Raw genomic sequence first — 26,195 nt, 5'->3', positions numbered from 1 at the left:
GTGTCCACCCCCCCTCCTGTTCCCCGCCTCCACACCCTCCCTCCTATTCCCCACATCCACCCTCCCTCCTGTTCCCCGTGTCCACCCTCCCTCCTGTCCCCCGTGTCCACCCCCCCTCCTGTTCCCCGCCTCCACACCCTCCCTCCTATTCCCCGCCTCCACACCCTCCCTCCTGTCCCCCGTGTCCACCACCCCCCCTGTTCCCCGCCTCCACACCCTCCCTCCTATTCCCCACATCCACCCCCCTCCTGTTCCCCGTGTCCACCCCCCCGTCCTGTTTCCCATGTCCACCCTCCCTCCTGTCCCCCGTGTCCACCCCCCCTCCTGTTCCCCGCCTCCACACCCCCCCTCCTGTTCCCCGTGTCCACCCCCCCCTCCTGTTCCCGTAGTGAACAGACCACATCATGCAGGGAGCGTTCCCACATCTGGTTAAATATGAATAATTCATTTAAATTTCCAACACTGGTCCTTAAAAACAGGTACAAACATAAACCTAAATAACAAGCTTGCGAGGGCCGAGGGTCCTTTAAGTGTGCACAAAGGTCAGTTGGTTGAGATATTGAATCTATCATCCCGAGGCGATACAGTGCAAAGGTACAGGCCTGAGATGTCAATGGCGACTTTCTTTCTTGCAAGCGCTATTGAAGAGATCAGACAGAACTAGGCCCCTGAGTCCAGCTCCGCCATTTTCATAAGGTGTCCTCCCCCAAGGGCCCCGACATCTGCCAGTGCCGACCCTTGTATTTAGTCAACAACCTGAGCCCTCTATTCCCGACGATCGAATTCCTCAGGATCCCCCGGCAAAGGAATCGCTCTCTGTCTCGGTCAGGGGCAGGGAGTGGGGGAGAATGTGGGACTCGCTCCCACGGGGAGTGGGGGAGAATGTGGGACTCGCTCCCACGGGGAGTGGGGGAGAATGTGGGACTCGCCTCCCACGGGGAGTGGGGGAGAATGTGGGACTCGCTCCCACGGGGAGTGGGGGAGAATGTGGGACTCGCTCCCACGGGGAGTGGGGGAGAATGTGTGACTCGCTCCCACAGGGAGTGGGGGAGAATGTGGGATTTGCTCCCACGGGGAGTGGGGAGAATGTGGAACTCGCTCCCACGGGGGGAGTGGGGGAGAATGTGGGACTCGCTCCCACAGGAAGTGGGGGAGAATGTGGGACTCACTCCCACGGGGAGTGAGGGAGAATGTGGAACTCGCTCCCACGGGGGGAGTGGGGGAGAATGTGGGACTCGCTCCCACGGGGAGTGGGGGAGAATGTGGGACTCGCTCCCATGGTGAGTGGGGGAGAATACGGGATTCTCACCCACGAGGGAGTGGGGGAAAATGCGGGACTCGCTCCCACGGGGAGTGGGGAAGAATGCGGGATTTTTTCTTTATTCACTTGTGGGACATGGGCGTCGCTGGCTGGGCCCAGCATTTATTGCCCATCCCTCGTTGCCCCTTGGAGGGCAGTTGAGAGTCAACCACATTGCTGTGGCTCTGGAGTCACATGTAGGCCAGACCGGGGTAAGGACGGCAGATTTCCTTCCCTAAAGGGAACCAGATGGGTTTTTCCCACAATGGGTCATCAGTAGATTCTTAATTCCAGATTTTTTTTTATTGAATTCAAATTCCACCATCTGCGGGATTCGAACCCGGGTCCCCCAGAACATTAGCTGAGTTTCTGGATTAATAACCTAGCAAAAATACCACTAGGTCACATGAGGAGAAACCAATTACAGGGACCTCGGGAAAGCGGTGGGACCAGCTGAACTGTGCTGACCGAGAGACAGCAGGGGCTTTGAGGGGCTGAAGGGCCTCCTTCTGCATTGTAACCTTTCCATTGGGGATGAATGGTGTTGATATGAAGGGGTGTGGGGGCGGCAGAGGGGGGAGCTGGATGAACAGACGAGGGAGGATGAGAGATGGGGAGGAGGGGAGATGGAAAGGGGGGAGAGGATCTCAAGCAACCGGCCGAATGGGCCTATCTCTGCATAATAATTGCGTGACGGATCAGAGCGTGAGTTCTACATGTTCTAAGCAGTAGCAGGGTCGTGCTAATTCTAACAGTAAAAAACACACGCGCGCGCACAATGTCGAGGCAACACAAGACGGCCAGAGCGTTGCACTGGCTGGTCCCTGCTAGAGTTTTTCCTTCTGGGAGCGGATGACTTGCTCCCACAAGGCTTGAAGGGGTTAATTGTCCTCCCCGATGTTAAATTCGGGCATGCTTCTAACTCTGCGGGCGGACAGAAGTCCCGGCATGCCGTCCTGGTAACTCCCCTCCTGCCAGAAGGGGTAGATTCTCAGCCGGGAACGCAGGGTGGGAACCGAGAGGCTGTTCCCCCGCTTGCTGTCCGCCTGTCTCCGGAGGATCTGCCTGGCCTCCTCCTCCTCTTCCTGCTCAATGAAGTCCATCAGGGTGAGCCGGAATATCCGGGGAATCTCGTGCAGCTCGCACTCAAACTCCCGCACCAGCTTCCGGAACCTGGAACCCAGAAACACAAGAGGAATATAATCTCCCTCAATGTCAGCGAAACGAAGGAAATAGTCATCGACTTCAGGAAGCGAAGTGAAGGACATCTCCCTGTCTACATCAACAGGGATGAAGTGGAAATTGTCCAGAGTTTCAAGTTTCTCGGTGTCCATATCACCAACAACCTGTCCTGGTCCCTCCATGCCTATCCACCTAACCTGCACATCTTTGGACACTAAGGGAGAATTTAGCATGGCCTATCCACCTAACCCGCACATCTTTGGACACTAAGGGAGAATTTAGCATGGCCTATCCACCTAACCTGCACATCTTTGGACACTAAGGGAGAATTTAGCATGGCCTATCCACCTAACCTGCACATCTTTGGACACTAAGGGAGAATTTAGCATGGCCTATCCACCTAACCTGCACATCTTTGGACACTAAGGGAGAATTTAGCATGGCCTATCCACCTAACCTGCACATCTTTGGACACTAAGGGAGAATTTAGCATGGCCTATCCACCTAACCTGCACATCTTTGGACACTAAGGGAGAATTTAGCATGGCCAATCCACCTAACCTGCACATCTTTGGACACAGGGAGAATTTAGCATGGCCTATCCACCTAACCTGCACATCTTTGGACACTAAGGGAGAATTTAGCACGGCCAATCCACCTAACCTGCACATCTTTGGACACTAAGGGGCAATTTAGCACGGCCAATCCACCTAACCTACACATCTTTGGACACTAAGGGACAATTTAGCATGGCCAATCCACCTAACCTGCACATCTTTTGGGCACTAAGGGACAATTTAGCACGGCCAATCCACCTAACCTGCACATCTTTTGGGCACTAAGGGACAATTTAGCACGGCCAATCCACCTAACTTGCACATCCTTTGGACACTAAGGGACAATTTAGCATGGCCAATCCAACTAACCTGCACATCGTTTGGACACTAAGGGACAATTTAGCATAGCCAATACACCCAACCTGCACATCTTTGGACTGTGGGAGGAAACCGGAGCACCCTGAAGAAACCCACACAGACACGGGGAGAATGTGCAGACTCCGCACAGACTGTGACCCAAGCTGGGAATCCAACTCAGGTCCCAGGCACTGTGAGGCAGCAGTGCTAACCACTGTGCCACCGTGCCGCTGATTTCCCCCCTGAGTCCTCTTCGCCAGTGAAGTATTTGACGCAAACAATTAGACTTCTGCCCACTGCACCTGGAGGAAAAGAAGGCCCGAGCTGGGTCATGTGACACGATTGTGTTGGAAGCTTGGAACCGGGCCAGAGAACGGGAGTTCAAATCCCATCGGGGCTAGTTGGAGAATCAGGAACGTAAGTTAAAATCGACATTGTCCCGTCCTGGTCCCCCCCATGCCGACACTATAGTTAAAGCCCCATCAACGCCTCTACTTTCTCAGAAGACTAAGGAAATTTGGCATGTCCGCTACGACTCTCACCAACTTTTTCAGATGCACCATAGAAAGCATTCTTTCTGGATGTATCACAGCTTGGTCTGGCTCCTGCTCTGCCCAAGACCGCAAGAAACTACAAAAGGTTGTGAATTAGCCCAGTTCATCACGCAAACCAGCCTCCCATCCATTGACTCTGTCTACACTTCCCGCTGCCTCGGGAAAAGCAGCCAGCATAATCAAGGACCCCACGCACCCCGGACATTCTCTCTTCCACCTTCTTCCGCTGGGAAAAAGATACAAAAGTCTGAGGTCACGTACCGACCGACTCAAGAACAGCTTCTTCTCTGCTGCTGTCAGACTTTTGAATGGACCCACCTCGCATTAAGTTGATCTTTCTCTACACCCTAGCTGTGACTGTAACACTACATTCTGCACTCTCTCCTTTCCTTCTCTATGAACGGTATGCTTTGTATAGTGTGCAAAAAGCAATACTTTTCAGTGTATATGGGCAGCATTGTGATTAGCACTGCTGCCTCACAGCGCCAGGGACACAGGTTTGATTCCCAGCTTGGGTCACTGTCTGTGTGGAGTCTGCACATTCTCCCCGTGTTTGTGTGGGTTTCCTCCGGGTGCTCCGGTTTCCTCCCATAGTCCAAAGATGTGCAGGTTGGGTGGATTGGCCATGCTAAATTGCCCCTTAGTGTCCAAAGAATTGCGGGTTAGGTTGATTGGTCATGTTAAATTGCCCCTTAGTGTCAGGGGGATTAGCAGGGTAAATATGTGGGGTTACAGGGATAGGACCGGGGTGGGATTGTTGTCGGTGCAGACTCGATGGGCCGAATGACCTCTTTCTGCACTGTCGGGATTCTGTGAGGACGTACAGACTCCGCACAGACGCCAGAACTCTACCGCTGCGCCCGCCACGGAATTTCCGGTCTGGCTCAAGCGAGGCCGTGTAATCCCGCCCAGACTGTCACCCAAGCTGGGAATCGAACCTTTCAGGATAGGGATGGGGAGGATTCTACTTATCTCCAGAGAAGTGGGCGACTTTGGAACCCACGGCCTCAGAAGTGGGTGCAGGGTGAGGGGGTCACTGAGTATTTTTGAGGCACTGGGGTAGATCGTGTCTCGATGGGCGAAGGAATCGAAGGTTATCGGCGAGGGGACGCGGTGGTAGTTGGGGAACGTAGCTCTCTCTCTGCTTCTCATGGTGAGGAGAAATGTCTTCACCCAGAGAGTGGTGGAATTCACTCTCACTGAAAGTAGTTGAGGCCAAAACGTTGTGTGATTCCAAGATTTTAGATATGGGTCTTGGGGGCAAAAAGGACTTGGGAGGAAGGGGGGGGGCGGATCAGGATATTGAATTTGATGATCAGCCATGATCAAGATGAAAGGCGGAGCAGGCTCAAAGGGCTGAATGGCCTCCTCCTGCTTCTAGTTTCTATGTTCTTCCAGTAAATGTGGTGACCGGAACGGTGCACAAAACTCCAGCTGAGGCCTCACCAACTTTTTGTATTCAATGCCCCGATCACGAGAGGGAAGGCCACTCAGCCCCATCTATACTTTCCCAAAGTAAAAGTAGCAGGTGGCACAGTGGGTTAGCGTTGCTGCCTCACAGCGCCAGGGATCCGGGTTTGATTCCCGGCTTGGGTCACTGTCTGTGCGGAGTCTGCACGTTCTCCCCGTGTCTGCATGGGTTTCCTCCGGGTGCTCTGGTTTCCTCCCACAGTCCGAAAGACGTGCTGGTTAGGTGCATTAACCATGCTAAATTCTCCCTCAGTGTACCCGAACTGGCACCGGAGTGTGGCTGTTGTGAAGCTAGTGTTTGTAAAATTATAAAGAAAGGGTTTTTTTGCTATAATTAGAGAGTTAAAAGAGACGCAGGTGCAGAATGCAGTACACAGAGAGCACAGAGTGAAACATTTTATCGAGAGCCTCGGCAGTGGTGCTGCCAAGACAACGGGCTGCTTTTGAATTTTAACCAATCAGTTTAAACTGGGCATTGGAATAGCACAGTAAGAAGTCTCACAACACCAGGTTAAAGTCCAACAGATTTATTTGGCAGCACGAGCTTTCGGAGCCTCAAGCTCCTTCTTCAGGTGAGTCATAGTGGAATAGCAAGTGGAATAGCAGCAGCCTATCAGATGTGAATTTGATGTTTTGATAATCTGTAAACCAATCCTATTGTGGGGATTTTGGTATGTCATCAGGGGTATAAGAACCTGATCCCAGCTCCAGAGAGTCAGACAGCAACTGCCTCTGCCACAGCTTCAGAGAGAGAGAGACACAGCCAGCAACTGCCAGCATAACAGCCACATTTATGTCTTAAAAGAAAGCCTCATCTCAATAGTAAAGACAGACGAAATCAGCAAAGAAGACCAAAGATTCCGGAAGGGGGCAAGGTTAGTAAATTTGCAGATGACACCAAGATTGGTGGCATAGTGGATAGTGAAGAAAGTTATCTCCAATTGCAACGGGATCTTGATCAATTGGGCCTGTGGGCTGACGAATGGCAGATGGAGTTTAATTTAGACAAATGCGAGGTGATGCATTTTGGTAGATTGAACCAGGGCAGGACTTACTCAGTTAATGGTAGGGCGTTGGAGAGAGTTACAGAACAAAGAGATCGAGGGGGACATGTTCATAGCTCCTTGGAAGTGGAGTCACAGGTGGACAGAGTGGTGAAGAAGGCATTCGGCATGCTTGGTTTCATCGGTCAGAACATTGAATACAGGAGTTGGGACGTCTTGTTGAAGTTGTACAAGACATTGGTAAGGCCACACTTGGAATACTGTGTGCAATTCTGGTCACCCTATTATAGAAAGGATATTATTAAACTAGAAAGAGTGCAGAAAAGATTTACTAGGATGCTACCGGGACTTGAGAGATTGAGTTAAGGAGAGGCTGAATAGACTGGGACTTTTTTCTCTGGAGCGCAGGAGGCTGAGGGGTGATCTTATAGAGGTCTATAAAATAATGAGGGGCATAGACAAGGTAGATAGTCAATATCTTTTCCCAAAGGTAGGGGAGTCTAAAACTGGAGGGCATAGGTTTAAGGTGAGAGGGGAGAGATACAAAAGGGTCCAGATGGGGCAATATTTTCACACAGAGGGTGGTGAGTGTCTGGAACAAGCTGCCAGAGGTAGTAGTAGAGGCGGGTACAATTTTATCTTTTAAAAAGCATTTAGACAGTTACATGGGTAAGATGGGTATAGTGGGATATGGGCCAAATGTGGGCAATTGGGACTAGCTTAGGGGTTTTTAAAAAAAAAAAGGGCGGCATGGACAAGTTGGGCCGAAGGGCCTGTTTCCATGTTGTAAACCTCTCTGACTCTGTGACTCTAAGATAGAACCTGGTTGTAATTTAGAGAGTGACTAATAATTCTATTTTTTTTGTTAATAAGTGGGAATTGTATTTATCTAAACAGCATTCCATTAAAATCATGTTTTATTCAGGGTTTTTAATAGTTTAGTTAACTTGCTCACTGTTAATTAGATAAATAAAGTGTTACTTGTTGATTTTTCCAGAGAGAGTCTCAGGTAGTTATTTTGATTTAACCACTAGAAGTTGCTGAAGAGCAGATATTTCCCCTTCTCATACGCACTTTAACAGATTATGAGGGGAAGTAGTCCTCATTGAGTGTTTGCATGCTATTTCTCAGAGAGAGGATCGACCTCTGCTTCGTAACAGTGGCGATGAGAGGATTTTCACAGTAACTTCATTGTAGTGTTTAATGTAAGCCACCTTTTTTTTATTCATTCATGGGACATGGGCGTCGCCGGCTGGGCCCAGCATTTATTGCCCATCCCTAGTTGCCCCTTGGAGGGCAGTTGAGAGTCAACCACATTGCTGTGGGCTCTGGAGTCACATGTAGGCCAGACTGGGGTAAGGACGGCAGATTTCCTTCCCTGAAGGGAACCAGATGGGTTTTTCCCACAATGGGTCATCAGTAGATTCTTAATTCCAGATATTTTTTATTGAATTCAAATTCCACCATCTGCCGTGGCGGGATTCGAACCCGGGTCCCCCAGAACATTAGCTGGGTTTCTGGATTAATAGTCCAGTGTCAATACCACTGGGCCATCGCCTTCCCTAGGTTGCTGTGGCCTAGCAACAAAGGGACAAGATTGCGGGCTCTCCATGTGGTTGGGGAAGAGAATGGCGTTGGCCTCTGAGTGTCAGATGCACGATGATGGGGGACAGTCACGGTATCTGGTGAATTTAGCGGGAGGGAACACCACAGGCGTGATTGTAAGCCGGTGGGAATTTGCGGTCTTGCCAGAGTCGAGGGAGCTCTGAAGGGCAGTGACAGGGCCGTCAAATTCCGCCCGCTGTGTTGCCAGCCAAGACTTGCCCCGTTGAGCCTATTGGGCCCCCGACTGGCGAAGGCCATCACCTCCCCCACACTAATAAATAAACTTTAAACCTCAAAAAAACCCAAAGTGGGGCGGCCAGGGTGTGAGTGAAGGATGCTTCCGTACCTGAGGATAAGGGGCCCACACTGGGAGGGCTTGATCTTGGAGCACAGTTCCTCCAACTCGAGTTGCTCTCCCGTGGGGATCTGGTAGCTGTGTTTGGGCTGGGCCACCAGCCAGCTGTAGTCCACCCCCTGCTTCAGCCGTTTGTCCTCAGCCTGCCGCTCGCGGTGCATTCTCTCAGCCCGCTTCATCTGTGCCGTTAGCTCCAGAGTCAGTGTGTGGGTGACCAGCTCCTCCTCCGTGCGGGACCGGAGGACCGAGTAGCGGTCGGTCCAGTCGAAAATGGCTGAGAGAAACATGCTGAAGAGAAGGTTGTCCGGGGACTGGGAACAGGAAGAGAAAGAGAGTGTCAATCACAGACGGGAAGAGGTCGGGTGGTGGGGGTGGTGGGGGTGGGGAGTGAGGAGAGGCGGTAAATTGGGTCTATAGTGCGGTACAGTGGTTAGCACTGCTGCCTCACGGCGCCAGGGACCTGGGTTTGATTCCGCTTTGGGTCACTGTCTGCGTGGAGTTTGCACGTTCTCCCCGTGTCTGCGTGGGCTTCCTCCCACAGTCCGAAGATGTGCGGGTTAGGTGGATTGGCCATGCTAAATTGCCCCTTAGTGTCCAAAGATGTGCAGGTTAGGTGGATTGGCCATGCTAAATTGCCCCTTAGTGTCCAAAGATGTGCAGGTTAGGTGGATTGGCCATGCTAAATTGCCCCTTAGTGTCCAAAGTTGTGCAGGTTAGGTGGATTGGCCATGCTAAATTGCCCCTTAGTGTCCAAAGATGTATCGGTTAGATGGATTGGCCATGCTAAATTGCCCCTTAGTGTCCAAAGATGTGTAGGTCAGGTGGATTAGTCTTGCTAAATTGCCCCTTGGTGTCCAAAGATGTGCAGGTTAGGTGGATTGGCCATGCTAAATTGGTCCTTAGTGTCCAAAGATGTGTAGGTTAGGGGGATTGGCCATGCTAAATTGCCCCTTAGTGTCCAAAGATGTGTAGATTAGGTGGATTGGCCATGCTAAATTGCCCCTTAGTGTCCAAAGCTGTGTAGGTTAGGTGGATTGGCCATGCTAAATTGCCCCTTAGTGTCCAAAGATCTGTAGATTAGGTGGATTGGCCATGATAAATGCGTAGGGTTACGGGGTTACGAGGGAGGCATGGGGTGGGCCTGGGTAAGGTGCTCTTTTGGAGAATCGGTGCAGACTCGATGGGCCGAATGGCTTCTCTCTGCACTGCAGGGATTCCATGGAACCTGTGGATAGGCTGTCATGTCCAATGCAATTTGTCTGGGGGAAGAGGAGATCAGACCAGTTCTGAATTTTTGACCCAATTTCCCTGAAAAATTCAGATCAACAATTCATTTGATCTGCATTTTTAAAACTTTTAATATTTAAATTTAATCATTTAAAATATTTAAAAACATAGAACATAGAACATAGAAAGCCACAGCACAAACAGGCCCTTCGGCCCACAAGTTGCGCCGATCATATCCCTACCTCTAGGCCTATCTATAGCCCTCAATCCCATTAAATCCCATGTACTCATCCAGAAGTCTCTTAAAAGACCCCAACGAGTTTGCCTCCACCACCACCGACGTCAGCCGATTCCACTCACCCACCACCCTCTGAGTGAAAAACTTACCCCTGACATCTCCTCTGTACCTACCCTCCAGCACCTTAAACCTGTGTCCTCTCGTAGCAACCATTTCAGCCCTTGGAAATAGCCTCTGAGAGTCTACCCTATCCAGACCTCTCAACATCTTGTAAACCTCTATCAGGTCACCTCTCATCCTTCGTCTCTCCAGGGAGAAGAGACCAAGCTCCCTCAACCTATCCTCATAAGGCATGCCCCCCAATCCAGGCAACATCCTTGTAAATCTCCTCTGCACCCTTTCAATGGCTTCAACATCTTTCCTGTAATGAGGTGACCAGAACTGCGCGCAGTACTCCAAGTGGGGTCTAACCAGGGTCCTATAAAGCTGCAGCATTATCTCCCGACTCCTAAACTCAATCCCTCGATTAATGAAGGCTAGTACTCCGTACGCCTTCTTGACCACATCCTCCACCTGCGAGGCCGATTTAAGAGTCCTATGGACCCGGACCCCAAGGTCCTTCTGATCCTCTACACTGCTAAGAATGGTACCCTTCATATTATACTGCTGCTTCATCCCATTGGATCTGCCAAAATGGATCACTACACACTTATCCGGGTTGAAGTCCATCTGCCACTTCTCCGCCCAGTCTTGCATTCTATCTATGTCTCGCTGCAACTTCTGACATCCCTCCAAACTATCCACAACACCACCTACCTTGGTGTCGTCAGCAAACTTACCAACCCATCCCTCCACTTCCTCATCCAGGTCATTTATGAAAATGACAAACAGCAAGGGTCCCAGAACAGATCCCTGGGGCACTCCACTGGTCACTGACCTCCATGCAGAGAAAGACCCCTCCACAGCCACTCTCTGCCTTCTGCAGGCAAGCCAGTTCTGGATCCACAAGGCAACAGCCCCTTGGATCCCATGCCCTCTCACTTTCTCAAGAAGTCTTGCATGGGGGACCTTATCCTGAGCTACTTGTAAATGTCTGACTGACAAATTCTAGGGACAGTTACACTAGTGTAAAAAGGGACAGGTTGCACTTATGGTATGTTGTGAGTTGGTGCCAGAGAGGTTAGAATGGTACGGTTGTATTAGCTACAGAGTTGAATATTTTGTAAATATGGGGCTTTCATTGTCATCTAACATCAGTTAATTGCTGTGCGATTAATGATGCTTTGAGACTTGGGCTTCCAGTTTCACCATCGCTGTAGTAACTCTTCCTATACTGTGTAGGTGGAATGAAAGAAAGGCAAAACCTACATGTATTTATTTTACTCATTCGTGGGACATGGGCGTCGCTGGCTGGGCCAGCATTTATTGTCCATCTCTAGATCCCCTTGGAGGGCAGTTGAGAATCAACCACCTTGCTGTGGCTCTGGAGTCACATGTAGGCCAGACCGGGGTAAGGACGGCAGATTTCCTTCTCTAAAAGGCATTAGCAAATCAGATGGGTTTTTTCGACAATTGACAATGGTGAACAGGTGCGATGACAATAATCTCTCCCTCAATGTCAACAAAACGAAGGAGATTGTCATCGACCTCAGGAAGCGTAGTGGAAAATATGCCCCTGTCTATATCAACGGGGATGAAGTAGAAATGGTCAAAAGCTTCAAGTTTTTAGATGTCCAGATCACCAACAACCTGTCCTGGTCCCCCCCATGCCGACACTATAGTTAAGAAAGCCCCACCAACGCCTCTACTTTCTCAGGAGACTAAGGAAATTCAGCATGTCAGCTACGACTCACACCAACTTTTACAGATGCCCCATAGAAAGCATTCTTTCTGGTTGTATCACAGCTTGGTACGGCTCCTAGAAATCATCATAGAAATCATAGAAACCCTACAGTGCAGAAGGAGGCCATTCGGCCCATCGAGTCTGCACCGACCACAATCCCACCCAGGCCCTACCCCCACATATTTACCCGCTAATCCCTCTAACCTACGCATCCCAGGACTCTAAGGGGCAATTTTTAACCTGGCCAATCAACCTAACCCGCACATCTTTGGACTGTGGGAGGAAACCGGAGCACCCGGAGGAAACCCACGCAGACACAGGGAGAATGTGCAAACTCCACACAGACTCCACACAGACTCCTGCTCTGCCCAAGACCGCAGGGAACTACAAAAGGTCGTGAATGTAGCCCAATCCATCACGCAAACCAGCCTTCCATCCATTGACTCTGTCTACACTTCCCGCTGCCTCGGGGAAAAGCAGCCAGCATAATTAAGGACCCCACGCACCCCAGACATTCTCTCTTCCACCTTCTTCCGTCGGGAAAAAGATACAAAAGTCTGAGGTCACGTACCGACCGACTCAAGAACAGCTTCTTCCCTGCTGCTGTCAGACTTTTGAATGGACCTACCTCGCATTAAGTTGATCTTTCTCTACACCCTAGCTATGACTGTAACACTACATTCTGCACCCTCTCATTTCCTTGTCTATGAACGGTATGCTTTGTCTGTATCGCGCGCAAGAAACAATACTTTTCATTGTATACGAATACATGAGACAATAATAAATCAAATCAAATCAAATCAATGGTTCCATGGTCATCAGTAGATTCTTATTTCCAGATATTTTTTACTGAATTGAAATTCCACCACCTGCCGTGGTGGGATTGGAATCCGAGTCCCCAGAACATTAGCTGAGGTTCTGGATTAATAGTCTAGTGATGGTACCACTCGGCAATTGCCTCCCCATTAATATAACACCTTTCACAATGTTCCAAATCACTTTACAGCCAATTAAATACTCCTGAGTTGTCGCCACTGGTACAATGTAGGCAACGCTATCAAATGGTGCAGGAGGCTCGAAGGCCGACTGGCCTACTCCTAATACATGTTTGTGTATCATTCTGGATGGATGGGATGATCTGGGCTCAGATCATCCCTAATTATCTTGTCAACAGAGAGTGACGTCGTGGCTGGAGTTCTGTTTGTTTTGTTGCTATTAGAGGTTTAGTGTAAGTGGGATTCATGGGATGAAATTGCCAGGACAGGATTGCGTGACGGACGTGTAGTGAACTAGTCATCTGTTTTACACTGCACACGTTCCTCAAGAGTCACTTCCATTCATTTCAACCATGTCCTTTTGTCTAACTACCCATTATCCAACTCTACTTTGGTGCTTGTATGCTTTTTGAAGGCATTGAAATATCACAAAGTTATATTGCACAATAGATAATAAAATAAATATTATAATGACCATTCAGTCATTGTCCTGAGACCTCTTAAAAACTACATTGCACAAAGACACCTGAGGGCTCCACCACTTCTCACTGACAGTGATGACCCACATTGTCCAAGCTGTTCACTTTAACATAGGAATTAGGAGCAGAAACAGGCCATTCAGCCCTTCGAGCCTGGCTCTGCCGTTCAATCAGATCAGGGCTGATTTCTCCCTGGTCTCAAATCTACATCCCCACCTCTTCCCCACATCCCCTTATCCTTTTTTAAAAAATTATATATCTATCTTCTTCTTGAAACCATTTAATGATTCAGGCTCCACCGCGCTATGGGGCAGCGAGTTCCACAAATTCATCCCCCTCTGCGAGAAGTAGTTCTTCCTCCATCTCAGTTTTAAATCTACCGCCTCTCAACCCATACCCTGTGACCTCTCGTTCTAGATTACCCCACAAGGGGAAACATTTGGTCGACGTCTGCTCTATCAATCCCTTTTATATACTTCGATCAGATCCCCCCTCATCCTTCTAAACTCCAGCCAGTATAAGCCCAAAATGTTTAATCTCTCCTCATACGACAACTCAGAGGGTAGTCAGTCTGTGGAATTCTGCCTCCTTGGAAAAAATTATAAGGGATAGGATTTATAGTTATTTGGAGAGTAATGAATTGATAGGTGATAGTCAGCATGGTTTTGTGGCAGGTAGGTCGTGCCTTACTAACCTTATTGAGTTTTTTGAGAAAGTGACCAAGGAGGTGGATGGGGGCAAGGCAGTGGACGTGGTATATATGGATTTTAGTAAGGCGTTTGATAAGGTTCACCATGGTAGGCTTCTGCAGAAAATGCAGATGTATGGGATTGGGGGTGATCTAGGAAATTGGATCAGGAATTGGCTAGCGGATAGGAAACAGAGGGTGGTGGTTGATAGTAAATATTCATCATGGAGTGCGGTTACAAGTGGTGTACCTCAGGGATCTGTTTTGGGGCCACTGCTGTTTGTAATATTTATTAATGATCTGGATGAGGGTATAGTTGGGTGGATTAGCAAATTTGCTGATGACACCAAAGTCGGTGGTGTGGTAGACAGTGAGGAAGGGTGTCGTAGTTTGCAGGAAGACTTAGACAGGTTGCAAAGTTGGGCCGAGAGGTGGCGGATGGAGTTTAATGCGGAGAAGTGTGAGGTAATTCACTTTGGTAGGAATAACAGATGTGTTGAGTATAGGGCTAACGGGAGGACTTTGAATAGTGTGGAGGAGCAGAGGGATCTAGGTGTATGTGTGCATAGATCCCTGAAAGTTGGGAATCAAGTAGATAAGGTTGTTAAGAAGGCATATGGTGTCTTGGCGTTTATTGGTAGGGGGATTGAATTTAGGAGTCGTAGTGTTATGTTGCAACTGTACACAACTCTGGTGCGGCCGCACTTGGAGTACTGTGTGCAGTTCTGGTCCCCACATTACAGGAAGGATGTGGAGGCTTTGGAGAGGGTGCAGAGGAGGTTTACCAGGATGTTGCCTGGTATGGAGGGGAGATCCTATGAGGAGAGGCTGAGGGATTTGGGATTGTTTTCGCTGGAAAGGCGGCGGCTAAGAGGGGATCTTATTGAAACATATAAGATGATTAGAGGTTTAGATAGGGTGGATAGTGATAGCCTTTTTCCTCTGATGGTGAAATCCAGCACGAGGGGGCATGGCTTTAAATTGAGGGGGGGTAGTTATAGAACCGATGTCAGGGGTAGGTTCTTTACCCAGAGGGTGGTGAGGGATTGGAATGCCCTGCCAGCATCAGTAGTAAATGCGCCTAGTTTGGGGGCGTTTAAGAGATCCGTAGATAGGTTCATGGACGAAAAGAAATTGGTTTAGGTTGGAGGGTCACAGTTTTTTTTTTTAACTGGTCGGTGCAACATCGTGGGCCGAAGGGCCTGTTCTGCGCTGTAATGTTCTATGTTCTATGTTCTATGTTCCTCGCCTCGCCACCCGCCCCCCCCCCCCCGGGAATCTCCTTGAACCCTCTATTTAGTTTGAAGTCTATTTATTACTGTCACAAGTTGGCTTACATTAACACTGCAATGAAGTTACTGTGAAAATCCCCTAGTCGCCACACTCCGCCGCCTGTTCGGATACACTGAGGGAGAATTTAGCACGGCCAATGCACCAGTCTTTCAGACTGTGGGAAGAAACCCATGCAGACACGGGGGGAACGTGCAGACTCCGCACAGACAGTGACCCAAGCTGGGAATTGAACCCGGGTCCTGGCGCTGTGAGGCAGCAGTGCTAACCGTTTATGAAGCCCAATGTCCCATCTGCTTTGCTAAATCCTCCCTACAATACGTTCCGCCAGCCTTCAGAGATCAGTGCCTGGAGTTACGATCAGAAGAGAGATCAGAACATTGGCCGATGAGGGAACTCCTCTGGGTCTCCAGCCTTTCATGGGGTAAACATAGAATCTGTACAGTACAGAAGGAGGACATTTGGCCCATTGAGTCTGCACCGACCACAATCCCACCCAGGCCCTATTTCAGTAACCCCACATATTTACCCGGCTAATCCCCCCCGAAACTAGGTTCAACTAAGCATGGCCAATCAACCGAACCCACACATCTTTGGACTGTGGGAGGAAATCGGAGCACCCGGAGGAAACCCATGCAGATACGAGGAGAATGTGCAAACTCCACACATGATGTGGAGATGCCGGCATTGGACTGGGCTAAACACAGTAAGAGTTTTAACAACACCAGGTTAAAGTCCAACAGGTTTAATTGGTAGCAAATGCCATTAGCTTTCGGAGCGCTGCTCCTTCGTTCGTGAGATATCCACTCCATCTGACGAAGGGGCAGCGCTCCGAAAGCTAATGGCATTTGCTACCAAATAAACCTGTTGGACTTTAACCTGGTGTTGTTAAAACTCTTACTGTGCAAACTCCACACAGACAGGGAGTCAAGGCTGGAATTGAACCTGGGTCCCTGGCGCTGTGAGGCGGTAGTGCTAACCACTGAGCCACCGTGCCGCCCAGTTTGGCTGCGATAAATCAAAACAGAACCACATCGTGAGATATTGCCCAGCGCCCCCCCCCCCTGCATCCCCCTCCTCCCCCAACCCATATCTCTCCATGCCAAGGGTTCCAACTCAACAGTGACATCCCCAAGCTTCACAAAGACGGTAAAGTGAGCCTCACCTTGGCTGTGATGCTGGGACAAATGGGAGGGGGGGGGGGGGTCTCTCGTCCGTCTCCTGGTGTCCTCTGCCTCTGTTTTCACTCTGTCTACTGCTACTGCCTCTCTGGCCGGCAGATAATCCGGTATTAAATTGCTAATCCCAACCTGTGTCAGCATAAAGTGTCTTGTGGGAGCTGTGTGCGGTGGAGGGGGAATCAGAGAGAGAGGTGGGTATTCTGCACCTCTACCTATTGTCAACATGCACGAGGTCACGTAGTTCACGAATGGTCGCAGAAGGAGGGAACACAGCAGGTTAGGTGGATTGGCCATGCTAAATTACCCCCTAGTATCAGGGAGATTAGCAGGTGAGGCCTCGTTAACGTCCCCGGTGCACTCCACACGAACGTTGTAGGCAAAACATGACCCTGGGCCACGTAACGCGATATTAGGGAACCGACCGACGCTGGGCTGAAGAGGTTTGGTTTTGACGAGTGTCTGAGACAGAGAGGGGCAGAGAGGTTCAGGAAAGGAATTCTAGAGTGTAGTCCCCCCCCCCCCCCCACCCCAACAACCCCAGACTGCCAATGGCAGAATCATAGAATCGCTACAGTGCTGAAGGAGGCCATTTGGCCCATCGAGCCTGCACCAACAGCAATCCCACACAGGCCCTATTCCCGTCACCCCATCTATTTACCCTGCTAATCCCCTGGTACTAGGGACAATTTAGCATGGCCAATCCACCTAACCTACACATCTTTGGACACCAAGGGGCAATTTAGCATGGCCAATCCACCTAACCTACACATCTTTGGACACCAAGGGGCAATTTAGCATAGCCAATCCACCTAAACTGCACATCTTTGGACACTAAGGGGCAATTTAGCATGGCCAATCCACCTAACCTGTACATCTTTGGACACTAAGGGGCAATTTAGCATGGCCAATCTGCCTAATCTGCATATCTTTGGACACTAAGGGGCAATTTAGCATGGCCAATCCACCTAATCTGTATGTCTTTTGGACTGTAGGAGGAAACCGGAGCACCCGGAGGAAACCATGCAGACACGGGAAGAATGCGCAGACTCTGCACAGACAGTGACCCAAGCCGGGAATCGAACCCCGGGTCCCTGGCGCAGTGAGGCAGCAGTGCTAACCCACTGTGCCGCCCGTGCCGGTTTGAGTGGAATGTACAGTCCAAAATGACGCCCAGTGTTTTTCCACCGTCCATCAATAAGACAGTCCCACATTGCAACTCCCCCCACCCCGTCTCCCCTCGGAGTTCCCGGACGTGGCTGACCTGAGAAAGATGGTTTAACCGCACCGCTGAGCGACTTGTACAAAACGATTGCAGGTAGAGACGGGATCACCCTACCACAGATCCGCCCGCAGTTCCCTTCAGTCGGAATGACCTCCCCTCCCCGGCACCCTCTCCGAGAGCATTACTTAACAGCTAAAAATAGTCGAGGTTAATAGGTTCATAAAAATTAATATTCAGCAGATCTATTCAGAGAAGCATGCTCCGCAGACAAGAGGATTGTTTGATAAGCAGCTGTACTTCCGGAGGTCAGGGGGAAGAGAGAAACAGGGAACAACAAGACTAATCTTTCAGAACGGTGGGATATATTGGGGGCCGGTTTAGCTCAGTCAGCTGGACGGCTGGTTAGCGATGCAGAATGATGCCAATAGCCCGGGTTTGATTCCCATACTGACTGAGGTTATTCATGCATCATAGTGCAGAAGGAGGCCATTCGGCCCATTGAGTCTGCGCCAACTCTCCGATACAGCATCTCACCCAGCCCCACCCATCACATATTTAGCCCATTAATACACTTAACCCGCACATCTTAGGACACTAAGGGGCAATTTAGCATGACCAATTCACCTAACCTACACATCTTGGGTCACTAAGGGGCAATTTAGCATGGCCAATCCACCCAACCTGCACATCTTTGAACACCAAGGGGCAATTTAGCATGGCCAATTCACCCAACCTGCACATCTTTGAACACCAAGGGGCAATTTAGCATGGCCAATCCACCTAACCCGCACATCTTTGGACACTAAGGAGCAATTTAGCATGGCCAATCCACCTAACCTGCACATCTTTGGACACTAAGGAGCAATTTAGCATGGCTAATCCACCTAACCTGCACATCTTTGGACACTAAGGAGCAATTTAGCATGGCCAATCCACCTAACCTGCACATCTTTGGTCACTAAGGGGCAATTTAGCATGGCCAATTCACCTAACCTGCACATCTTTGGACTGTGGGAGGAAACCGGAGCACCCAGAGGAAACCCACGCAGACACGGGGGAGAATGTGCAGACTCTGCACAGATAGTGACCCAAGCTGGGAATCGAACCCAGATCCCTGGAGCTGTGAGGCAGCAGTGCTAACCACTGTGCCACCATGCCACGGGTGTGGTGATCCTCAGGTTAAATCACCACCAGTTAGCTCTTCCTCCCCATCAAATAGGAAATCTGGGACAATGGCGACTTTGCCTATATTGGGAGAGTACCAGGAACTGGGGCTTTATGGAGAGAGGGATTGAATACAAAAGGAGGGAGGTCATGCTGAATCTTTCTAAGCTCTGGTTAGGACGCCATCTTGAACCACCGCATTCCCATGTGGTGTAGGTGCACCCACAGTGCTGTTAGGGAGTTCCAGGATTGTGATTGGACATCAGTCAATGCCGTGTGGTGTAGGTACACCCACGGTGCTGTTAGGGAAAACGTTCCAGGATTTTGACCCCAGCCACAATGAAGGAACGGCCGATATATTTCCAAGTCGGGATGGTGAGTGGCTCGGAGGGGGAACTTGCAGGCGGTGGTGTTCCCCATGTGTCTGCTGTCCCCCCCTTGTCCTTCTAGGTGGTGGGTTTGGAAGGTGCTGCTGAAGGAGCCTTGGTGAGTCGCTGCGGTGCATGTTGTAGATGGTACACACTGCTGCCACTGTGCGTCGGTGGTGGAGGGAGTGAGTGTTTGTGGTTAGCGTGTCGATCGAGCGGGGCTGCTTTGTCCTGGATGGTGTCGAGCTTCTCGAGTGTTGTTGGGAGCCGCACTCATCCAGGCAAGTGGAGAGTATTCCATCACACTCCTGACTTGTGTCCTTGTAGATGGTGGACAGGCTTTGGGGGGAAGTCAGGAGGTGAGTTACTCTCCGCAGGATTCCCAGCCTCTGACCTGTTCTGGTAGCCACAATATTTATATGGCTAGGTCCAGTTCAGTTTCTGGTAAATGGTAACCCCCAGGATGTGGGGGATGCAGCGATGATAATGCCACTGAAGGGGCGATGGTTAGATTCTGTCCTGTTGGGGAGGGTGTATGGTTACAAGTTCGTAGAGTCATTATGGTACAGAAGGAGGCCATTGAGTCCATACTAGCTCTCTGTACACCAATCCGGTCAGTCCCATTGCGTGTATCTATGCGCAAGCCAATGTGTCTCGCTAGCCTTAGCATGTTGCTGCAAGAAACACGGCAGCCATTTTTTCACACAGCAAGATCCCACAAACAGCAACGTGCTAATGGCTGAGGAGTCTGTTTTTCTTTGTTGTATTGATGTTGGCTGAGGGCTAACTATTGGGCCCAGGACACCAGGGGGAACTAACAGTTGCTGTGGGGGTCTTTCACACCCACTCGAGTGGGCCTTGGGTGACCGTCTCATCCTGAAGGACAGCACTTCTGGCAGTGTTGTTACGGAAGGAGTTCCCAGGATTGTGATTGGACATCAGTCAGTCCCCGTGTGGTGTAGGTACACCCACAGTGCTGTTAGAGAGGGAGTTCCAGGATTGCGATTGGACATCAGTCAGTCCCTGTGTGTGGTGTAGGTACACCCACACCCACAGGGAGGGAGTTCCAGGATTTTGACCCCAGCCACAGTGAAGGAACAGCCGATATATTTCCAAGTCGGGATGGTGAGTGGCTCGGAGGGGGAACTTGCAGGTGGGGGTGTTCCCCATGTGTCTGCTGCCTCCCCCCTTGTCCTTCTAGGTGGTAGAGGTGGCGGGTTTGGAAGGTGCTGTTGAAGGAGCCTTGGCAAGTCGCTGCAGTGCATCTTGTTGATGGTACATATTGAGAGTGTAAATTTGGATTGTGGACTCAGGTGTCTTAGCATGGAGCCTGATCCCAAAACCTCCTGTCTTGGACGTGAGAGAGACAGAGCGAGAGAGAGAGAGACAGAGAAAGAGAGAGGGGGACAGAGGGAGGGGGAGAAGAGAGAGAGAGAGAGGGGGAGAAGAGAGAGAGAGAGGGACAGAGAGGGAGAGAGAGGGGGAGAGAGAGGGGGAGACAGAGAGAGGGGGAGACAGAGAGAGAGAGAAACAGAGAGGGAGAGACAGACAGACAGAGCAAGAGAGAGGGACAAAGCGAGAGAGAGAGAGGGTCAGAGCGAGAGAGAGAGAGGGACAGAGCGAGAGAGAGAGAGGGGGACAGAGCGAGAGAGAGGGGGACAGAGCGAGAGAGAGGGGGACAGAGCGAGAGAGAGAGGGGGACAGAGAGGGTGAGACAGAGACAGACAGGGTGAGACAGGGAGAGACAGGGAGGGAGATAGGGACAGAGAGAGAGAGATAGGGATAGAGAGAGAGATAGGGATAGAGAGAGAGAGAGAGAGATAGGGGCAGAGAGAGAGAGAGAGAGAGATAGGGGCAGAGAGAGAGAGATAGAGGCAGAGAGAGAGAGAGAGATGGGGCAGAGAGAGAGAGAGAGAGATAGGGGCAGAGAGAGAGAGAGATAGGGGCAGAGTGAGAGAGAGATAGAGGCAGAGAGAGAGAGAGATAGGGGCAGAGAGAGAGAGAGATAGGGGCAGAGAGAGAGAGAGATGGGGCAGAGAGAGAGAGAGAGATAGGGGCAGAGAGAGAGAGAGAGACAGAGCGAGAGAGGGGGACAGAGTGAGAGACAGAGAGGGACAGAGACAGGGTGAGAGAGGGACAGAGAGAGAGAGAGAGAGAGGGACATTCCCTATATCCCTCACTCACCCACTCCCCATGTAAAATCGCCGGCTCCAACGCACCCCTCCCTGATGAGCTCAATGTATTCTATGCCTGTTTTGAGCAAAACGTCAGTGAGAGCATGCCCTCCACCCTGGAAGCCCTGGATGAACCTGTATCTGGTGTCACCATTGCAGATGTCAGAGCAGCTTTCTCGAAGGTCAACCCACGGAACGCGAGTGGCCCGGATGGGGTACTCGGACAACACCGGTGCCCCACAAGGCTGTGTTCTCAGCCCCCTACTATACTCCTTATACACCAAATGTGGCCAAACTCCCCTCCAATTCGAATTTCAAGTTTGCTGATGACACCACCGTAGTGGGTCGGATCTCAAACAATGACGAGACGGAGGACAGGAATGAGATAGAGAATCTGGTGAACTGGTGCGGCAACAATAATCTCTCCCTCAATGTCAACAAAACGAAGGAGATTGTCATCGACTTCAGGAAGCGTAAAGGAGAACATGCCCCTGTCTACATCAACGGGGATGAAGTAGAAAGGGTCGAGAGCTTCAAGTTTCTAGGAATCCAGATCACCAACAACCTGTCCTGGTCCCCCCACGCCGACACTATAGTTAAGAAAGCCCCACCAACGCCTCTACTTTCTAAGAAGACTAAGGAAATTTGGCATGTCAGCTACGACTCTCACCAACTTTTACAGATGCACCATAGAAAGCATTCTTTCTGGTTGTATCACAGCTTGGTCTGGGGCTCCTGCTCTGCCCAGAACCGCCAGAAACTACAAAAGGTCGTGAATGTAGCCCAGTCCCATCACGCAAACCAGCCTGCCATCCATTGACTCTGTCTACACTTCCCACTGCCTCGGGAAAAGCAGCCGGCATAATCAAGGACCCCCACGCACCCCGGACATTCTCTCTTCCACCTTCTTCCGTCAGGAAAAAGATACAAAAGTCTGAGGTCACGTACCGACCGACTCAAGAACAGCTTCTTCCCTGCTGCCATCAGACTTTTGAATGGACCTACCTCGCATTAAGTTGATCTTTCTCTACACCCTAGCTATGACTGTAACACTACATTCTACACTCTCTAATTTCCTTCTCTATGAACGGTATGCTTTGTCTGTACAGCGTGCAAGAAACAATACTTTTCATTGTATCCCAATACATGTGACAATAATAAAATCAAAATCATATCCATCATGATCCACTCCCCGTGTCCCTCGCTCACCCCCTCCCCACACCCCTCGCTCACCCCCTCCCCACACCCCTCGCTCACCCCCTCCCCACACACCTCGCTCACCCCCTCCCCACACACCTCGCTCACCCCCTCCCCACACCCCTCGCTCACCCCCTCCCCACACCCCTCGCTCACCCCCTCCCCACACCCCTCGCTCACCCCCTCCCCACACCCCTCGCTCACCCCCTCCCCACACCCCTCGCTCACCCCCTCGCCACACCCCTCGCTCACCCCCTCCCCACACCCCTCGCTCACCCCCTCCCCACACCCCTCGCTCACCCCCTCCCCACACCCTTCGCTCACCCCCTCCCCACACCCCTCGCTCACCCCCTCCCCACACCCTTCGCTCACCCCCTCCCCACACCCCTCGCTCACCCCCTCCCCACACCCCTCGCTCACGCCCTCCCCACACCCCTCGCTCACCCCCTCCCCACACCCCTCGCTCACCCCCTCCCCACACCCCTCGCTCACCCCCTCCCCACACCCCTCGCTCACCCCCTCCCCACACCCCTCGCTCACCCCCTCCCCACATCCCTCGCTCCCACATCCCTCGCTCACCCACTCCCCACATCTCTCGCTCACCCACTCCCCACATCCCTCGCTCACCCCCTCCCCACATCCCTCGCTCACCCACTCCCCACATCCCTCGCTCACCCACTCCCCACATCCCTCGCTCACCCACTCCCCACATCCCTCGCTCACCCACTCCCCACATCCCTCGCTCACCCACTCCCCATATCCCTCGCTCACCCCCTCCCCACATCCCTCGCTCCCCACATCCATCACTGACTCACTCCCCACATCCCTCGCTCCCACATCCCTCGCTCACCCACTCCCCACATCCCTCGCTCACCCACATCCCTCGCTCACCCCCTCCCCACATCCCTCGCTCACCCCCTCCCCACATCCCTCGCTCACCCCCTCCCCACATCCCTCGCTCACCCACTCCCCACATCCCTCGCTCACCCACTCCCCACATCCCTCGCTCACCCACTCCCCACATCCCTCGCTCACCCACTCCCCACATCCCTCGCTCACCCACTCCACACATCCCTCGCTCACCCACTCCCCACATCCCTCGCTCACCCACTCCCCACATCCCTCGCTCACCCACTCCCCACATCCCTCGCTCACCCACTCCCCACATCCCTCGCTCACCCACTCCCCACATCCCTCGCTCACCCACTCCCCACATCCCTCGCTCACCCACTCCCTACATCCCTCGCTCACCCACTCCCCACATCCCTCGCTCACCCATTCCCCTTATCGCTCACTCACCCACTCCCCATATCCATCACTGACCCACTCCCCATATCCATCACTGGCCCACTCCCCATATCCATCACTGGCCCACTCCCCATATCCATCACTGGCCCACTCTCCATATGCCTCGCTCACCCCCTCCCCACATCCCTCGCTCACCCACTCCCCACATCCCTCGCTCACCCACTCCCCACATCCCTCGCTCACCCACTCCCCATATCCCTCGCTCCCCACATCCATCACTGACTCACTCCCCACATCCCTCGCTCCCACATCCCTCGCTCACCCACTCCCCACATCCCTCGCTCACCCACTCCCCACATCCCTCGCTCACCCACTCCCCACATCCCTCGCTCACCCACTCCCCACATCCCTCGCTCACCCACTCCCCCCATCCCTCGCTCACCCACTCCCCCCATCCCTCGCTCACCCACTCCCCACATCCCTCGCTCACCCACTCCCCACATCCCTCGCTCACCCACTCCCCACATCCCTCGCTCACCCACTCCCCACATCCCTCGCTCACCCACTCCCCACATCCCTCGCTCACCCACTCCCCACATCCCTCGCTCACCCACTCCCCACATCCCTCGCTCACCCACTCCCCACATCCCTCGCTCACCCACTCCCCACATCCCTCGCTCACCCACTCCCCATATCCCTCGCTCACCCCCTCCCCACATCCCTCGCTCCCCACATCCATCACTGACTCACTCCCAACATCCCTCGCTCCCACATCCCTCGCTCACCCACTCCCCACATCCCTCGCTCACCCACTCCCCATATCCCTCGCTCACCCATTCCCCTTATCGCTCACTCACCCACTCCCCATATCCATCACTGACCCACTCCCCATATCCATCACTGGCCCACTCCCCATATCCATCACTGGCCCACTCCCCATATCCATCACTGGCCCACTCCCCATATCCATCACTGGCCCACTCTCCATATGCCTCGCTCACCCACTCACCATATCCCTCACTGAAACCCCCCCCCAATGGGCAGGATTTTCCAGCTGCACTCACCCCGAAACTTGTAAATCCTGCCCAAAGTCAACGGACCATTTCTCGAGCACTCCGCTTCCCGTGGCCTGCTGAATAGGAAATTTTGTCTCCATGTGTCCCTTATAGTTCCAATAGAAAGAGGAACTGCAGTTTCGGGTTGAGACTCGCGTGGGCCACCCAGTCATCTTGCAATGTAACATGGCTAAGCTTGACAGAAACTACCCAGCATGCTTTGGGGTACCGGGAGCAGGGGCTGATGGGAAACCGTGTGTTATTCGCAAACCCGCGGTAAAATTAAAAGGGGAGCGTGATGTCGAGAAGAAGTGTACCTAGCGTGCTCGGCATGCTAACTCACTCCATGGACGTAGTCGGGCCTGCTGAGTTTTCTTCTTTCAGCAATTTCTGTTGGTTTCCTTCCCGGATCTCTCCCGTGGCGTCTCACTTCTGTTTGCGCCGCTGAACCAACCATGGGATGGTGTTTCCCGTGAAGTGATTCATTTTCCTGTGAAGTCGTTTTCTGGGGAAAGATCGATGGGCGAGTTTGAAGGAGAGGTCTTCACGACGAAACCTGCGGATCCTCAACAGAGGCCTAATTTAAACGCTCACAAACCAAGGGCCTCAGGCTTCATAGCTGGAGGATCGTCAATATAGTGGAGGAACATTGACAACTGAGAGAATCATAGAATCCTACAGTGCAGAAGGAGACCATTTGGCCCATCGGGTCTGCACAATCCCACCCATACTCTATCCCCATAACCCCATGTATTTACCCCAGCTAGTCCCCCTGACACTAGGGGGCAATTTAGCATGGCCAATCCATCTAACCCGCACATCTTTGGAGACTGGGAGGAAACTGGAGCACCTGGACGAAAACCACGCAGACACGGGGAGAACGTGCACACTCCACACAGACAGTGACCCGAGGCCAGGAATTGAACCCAGGTTCCTGTGAGGCAGCAGTGCTAACCCACTGTGCCGTCGTGCCTCCCCCTGTTGGCCATTGTTATTTTTTTTTATTCATTCGTGGGACTTGGGTGTCGCTGGCTGGGCCCAGCATTTATTGCCCATCCCTAGTTGCCCTTGGAGGGAAGTTGCGTGTCAACCACATTGCCGTGGCTCTGGAGTCACATGTAGGCCAGACCGGGTAAGGACGGCAGATTTCCTTCCCAAAGACCTTAGAGAACCAGCAGGGTTTTTCCGACAATCGACAATGGGCCATCAGTAGATTCTTAATTCCAGATGTTTTTTATTGAATTCAAATTCCACCATCCGCCGTGACGGGATTCGAACCCGGGTCCCCCAGAACATTAGCTGAGTTTCTGGATTAATAGTCTAGCGATAATACCGCTGGGCTACCGTCTCCCCTAGAACACAATCAAACGCAAGTTGGCTATTGACAATGATTTTTAAAAAATATATTCCTTCACAGGATTTGATTTGATTTATTATTGCCA

The 26,195-nt window shown here is 51.7% G+C and overlaps 1 protein-coding gene across 3 annotated transcripts; it reads right to left on the bottom strand.

Annotated features, from left to right (window-relative positions):
* Positions 1-427: 427 nt before the first annotated feature.
* Positions 428-25,220, bottom strand: LOC144488389 (protein RD3). 3 transcript variants are annotated; one of them, XM_078206460.1, is made up of 3 exons: positions 25,097-25,220; positions 8,376-8,695; positions 428-2,473 (listed from the first exon to the last, which is right to left on the bottom strand). In XM_078206460.1, the coding sequence occupies exons 1-3, from the start codon at positions 25,208-25,210 to the stop codon at positions 2,182-2,184; spliced, it is 726 nt and encodes a 241-aa protein (XP_078062586.1). In that variant the 5' UTR covers positions 25,211-25,220; the 3' UTR covers positions 428-2,181. The 3 variants fall into 3 exon arrangements, with proteins under 3 accessions (XP_078062586.1, XP_078062587.1, XP_078062588.1); XM_078206461.1 differs by having other exon boundaries at positions 25,071-25,213; XM_078206462.1 differs by lacking the exon at positions 25,097-25,220 and adding an exon at positions 17,587-17,678.
* Positions 25,221-26,195: the final 975 nt, after the last annotated feature.

The sequence above is a fragment of the Mustelus asterias genome, unplaced genomic scaffold (assembly GCF_964213995.1).
Source record: "Mustelus asterias unplaced genomic scaffold, sMusAst1.hap1.1 HAP1_SCAFFOLD_1510, whole genome shotgun sequence".
Lineage (NCBI taxonomy): Eukaryota > Metazoa > Chordata > Chondrichthyes > Carcharhiniformes > Triakidae > Mustelus > Mustelus asterias.
The sequence above is the reverse complement of the archived record's forward strand: the minus strand, read 5'-3'. Positions and strand labels throughout refer to the sequence as shown.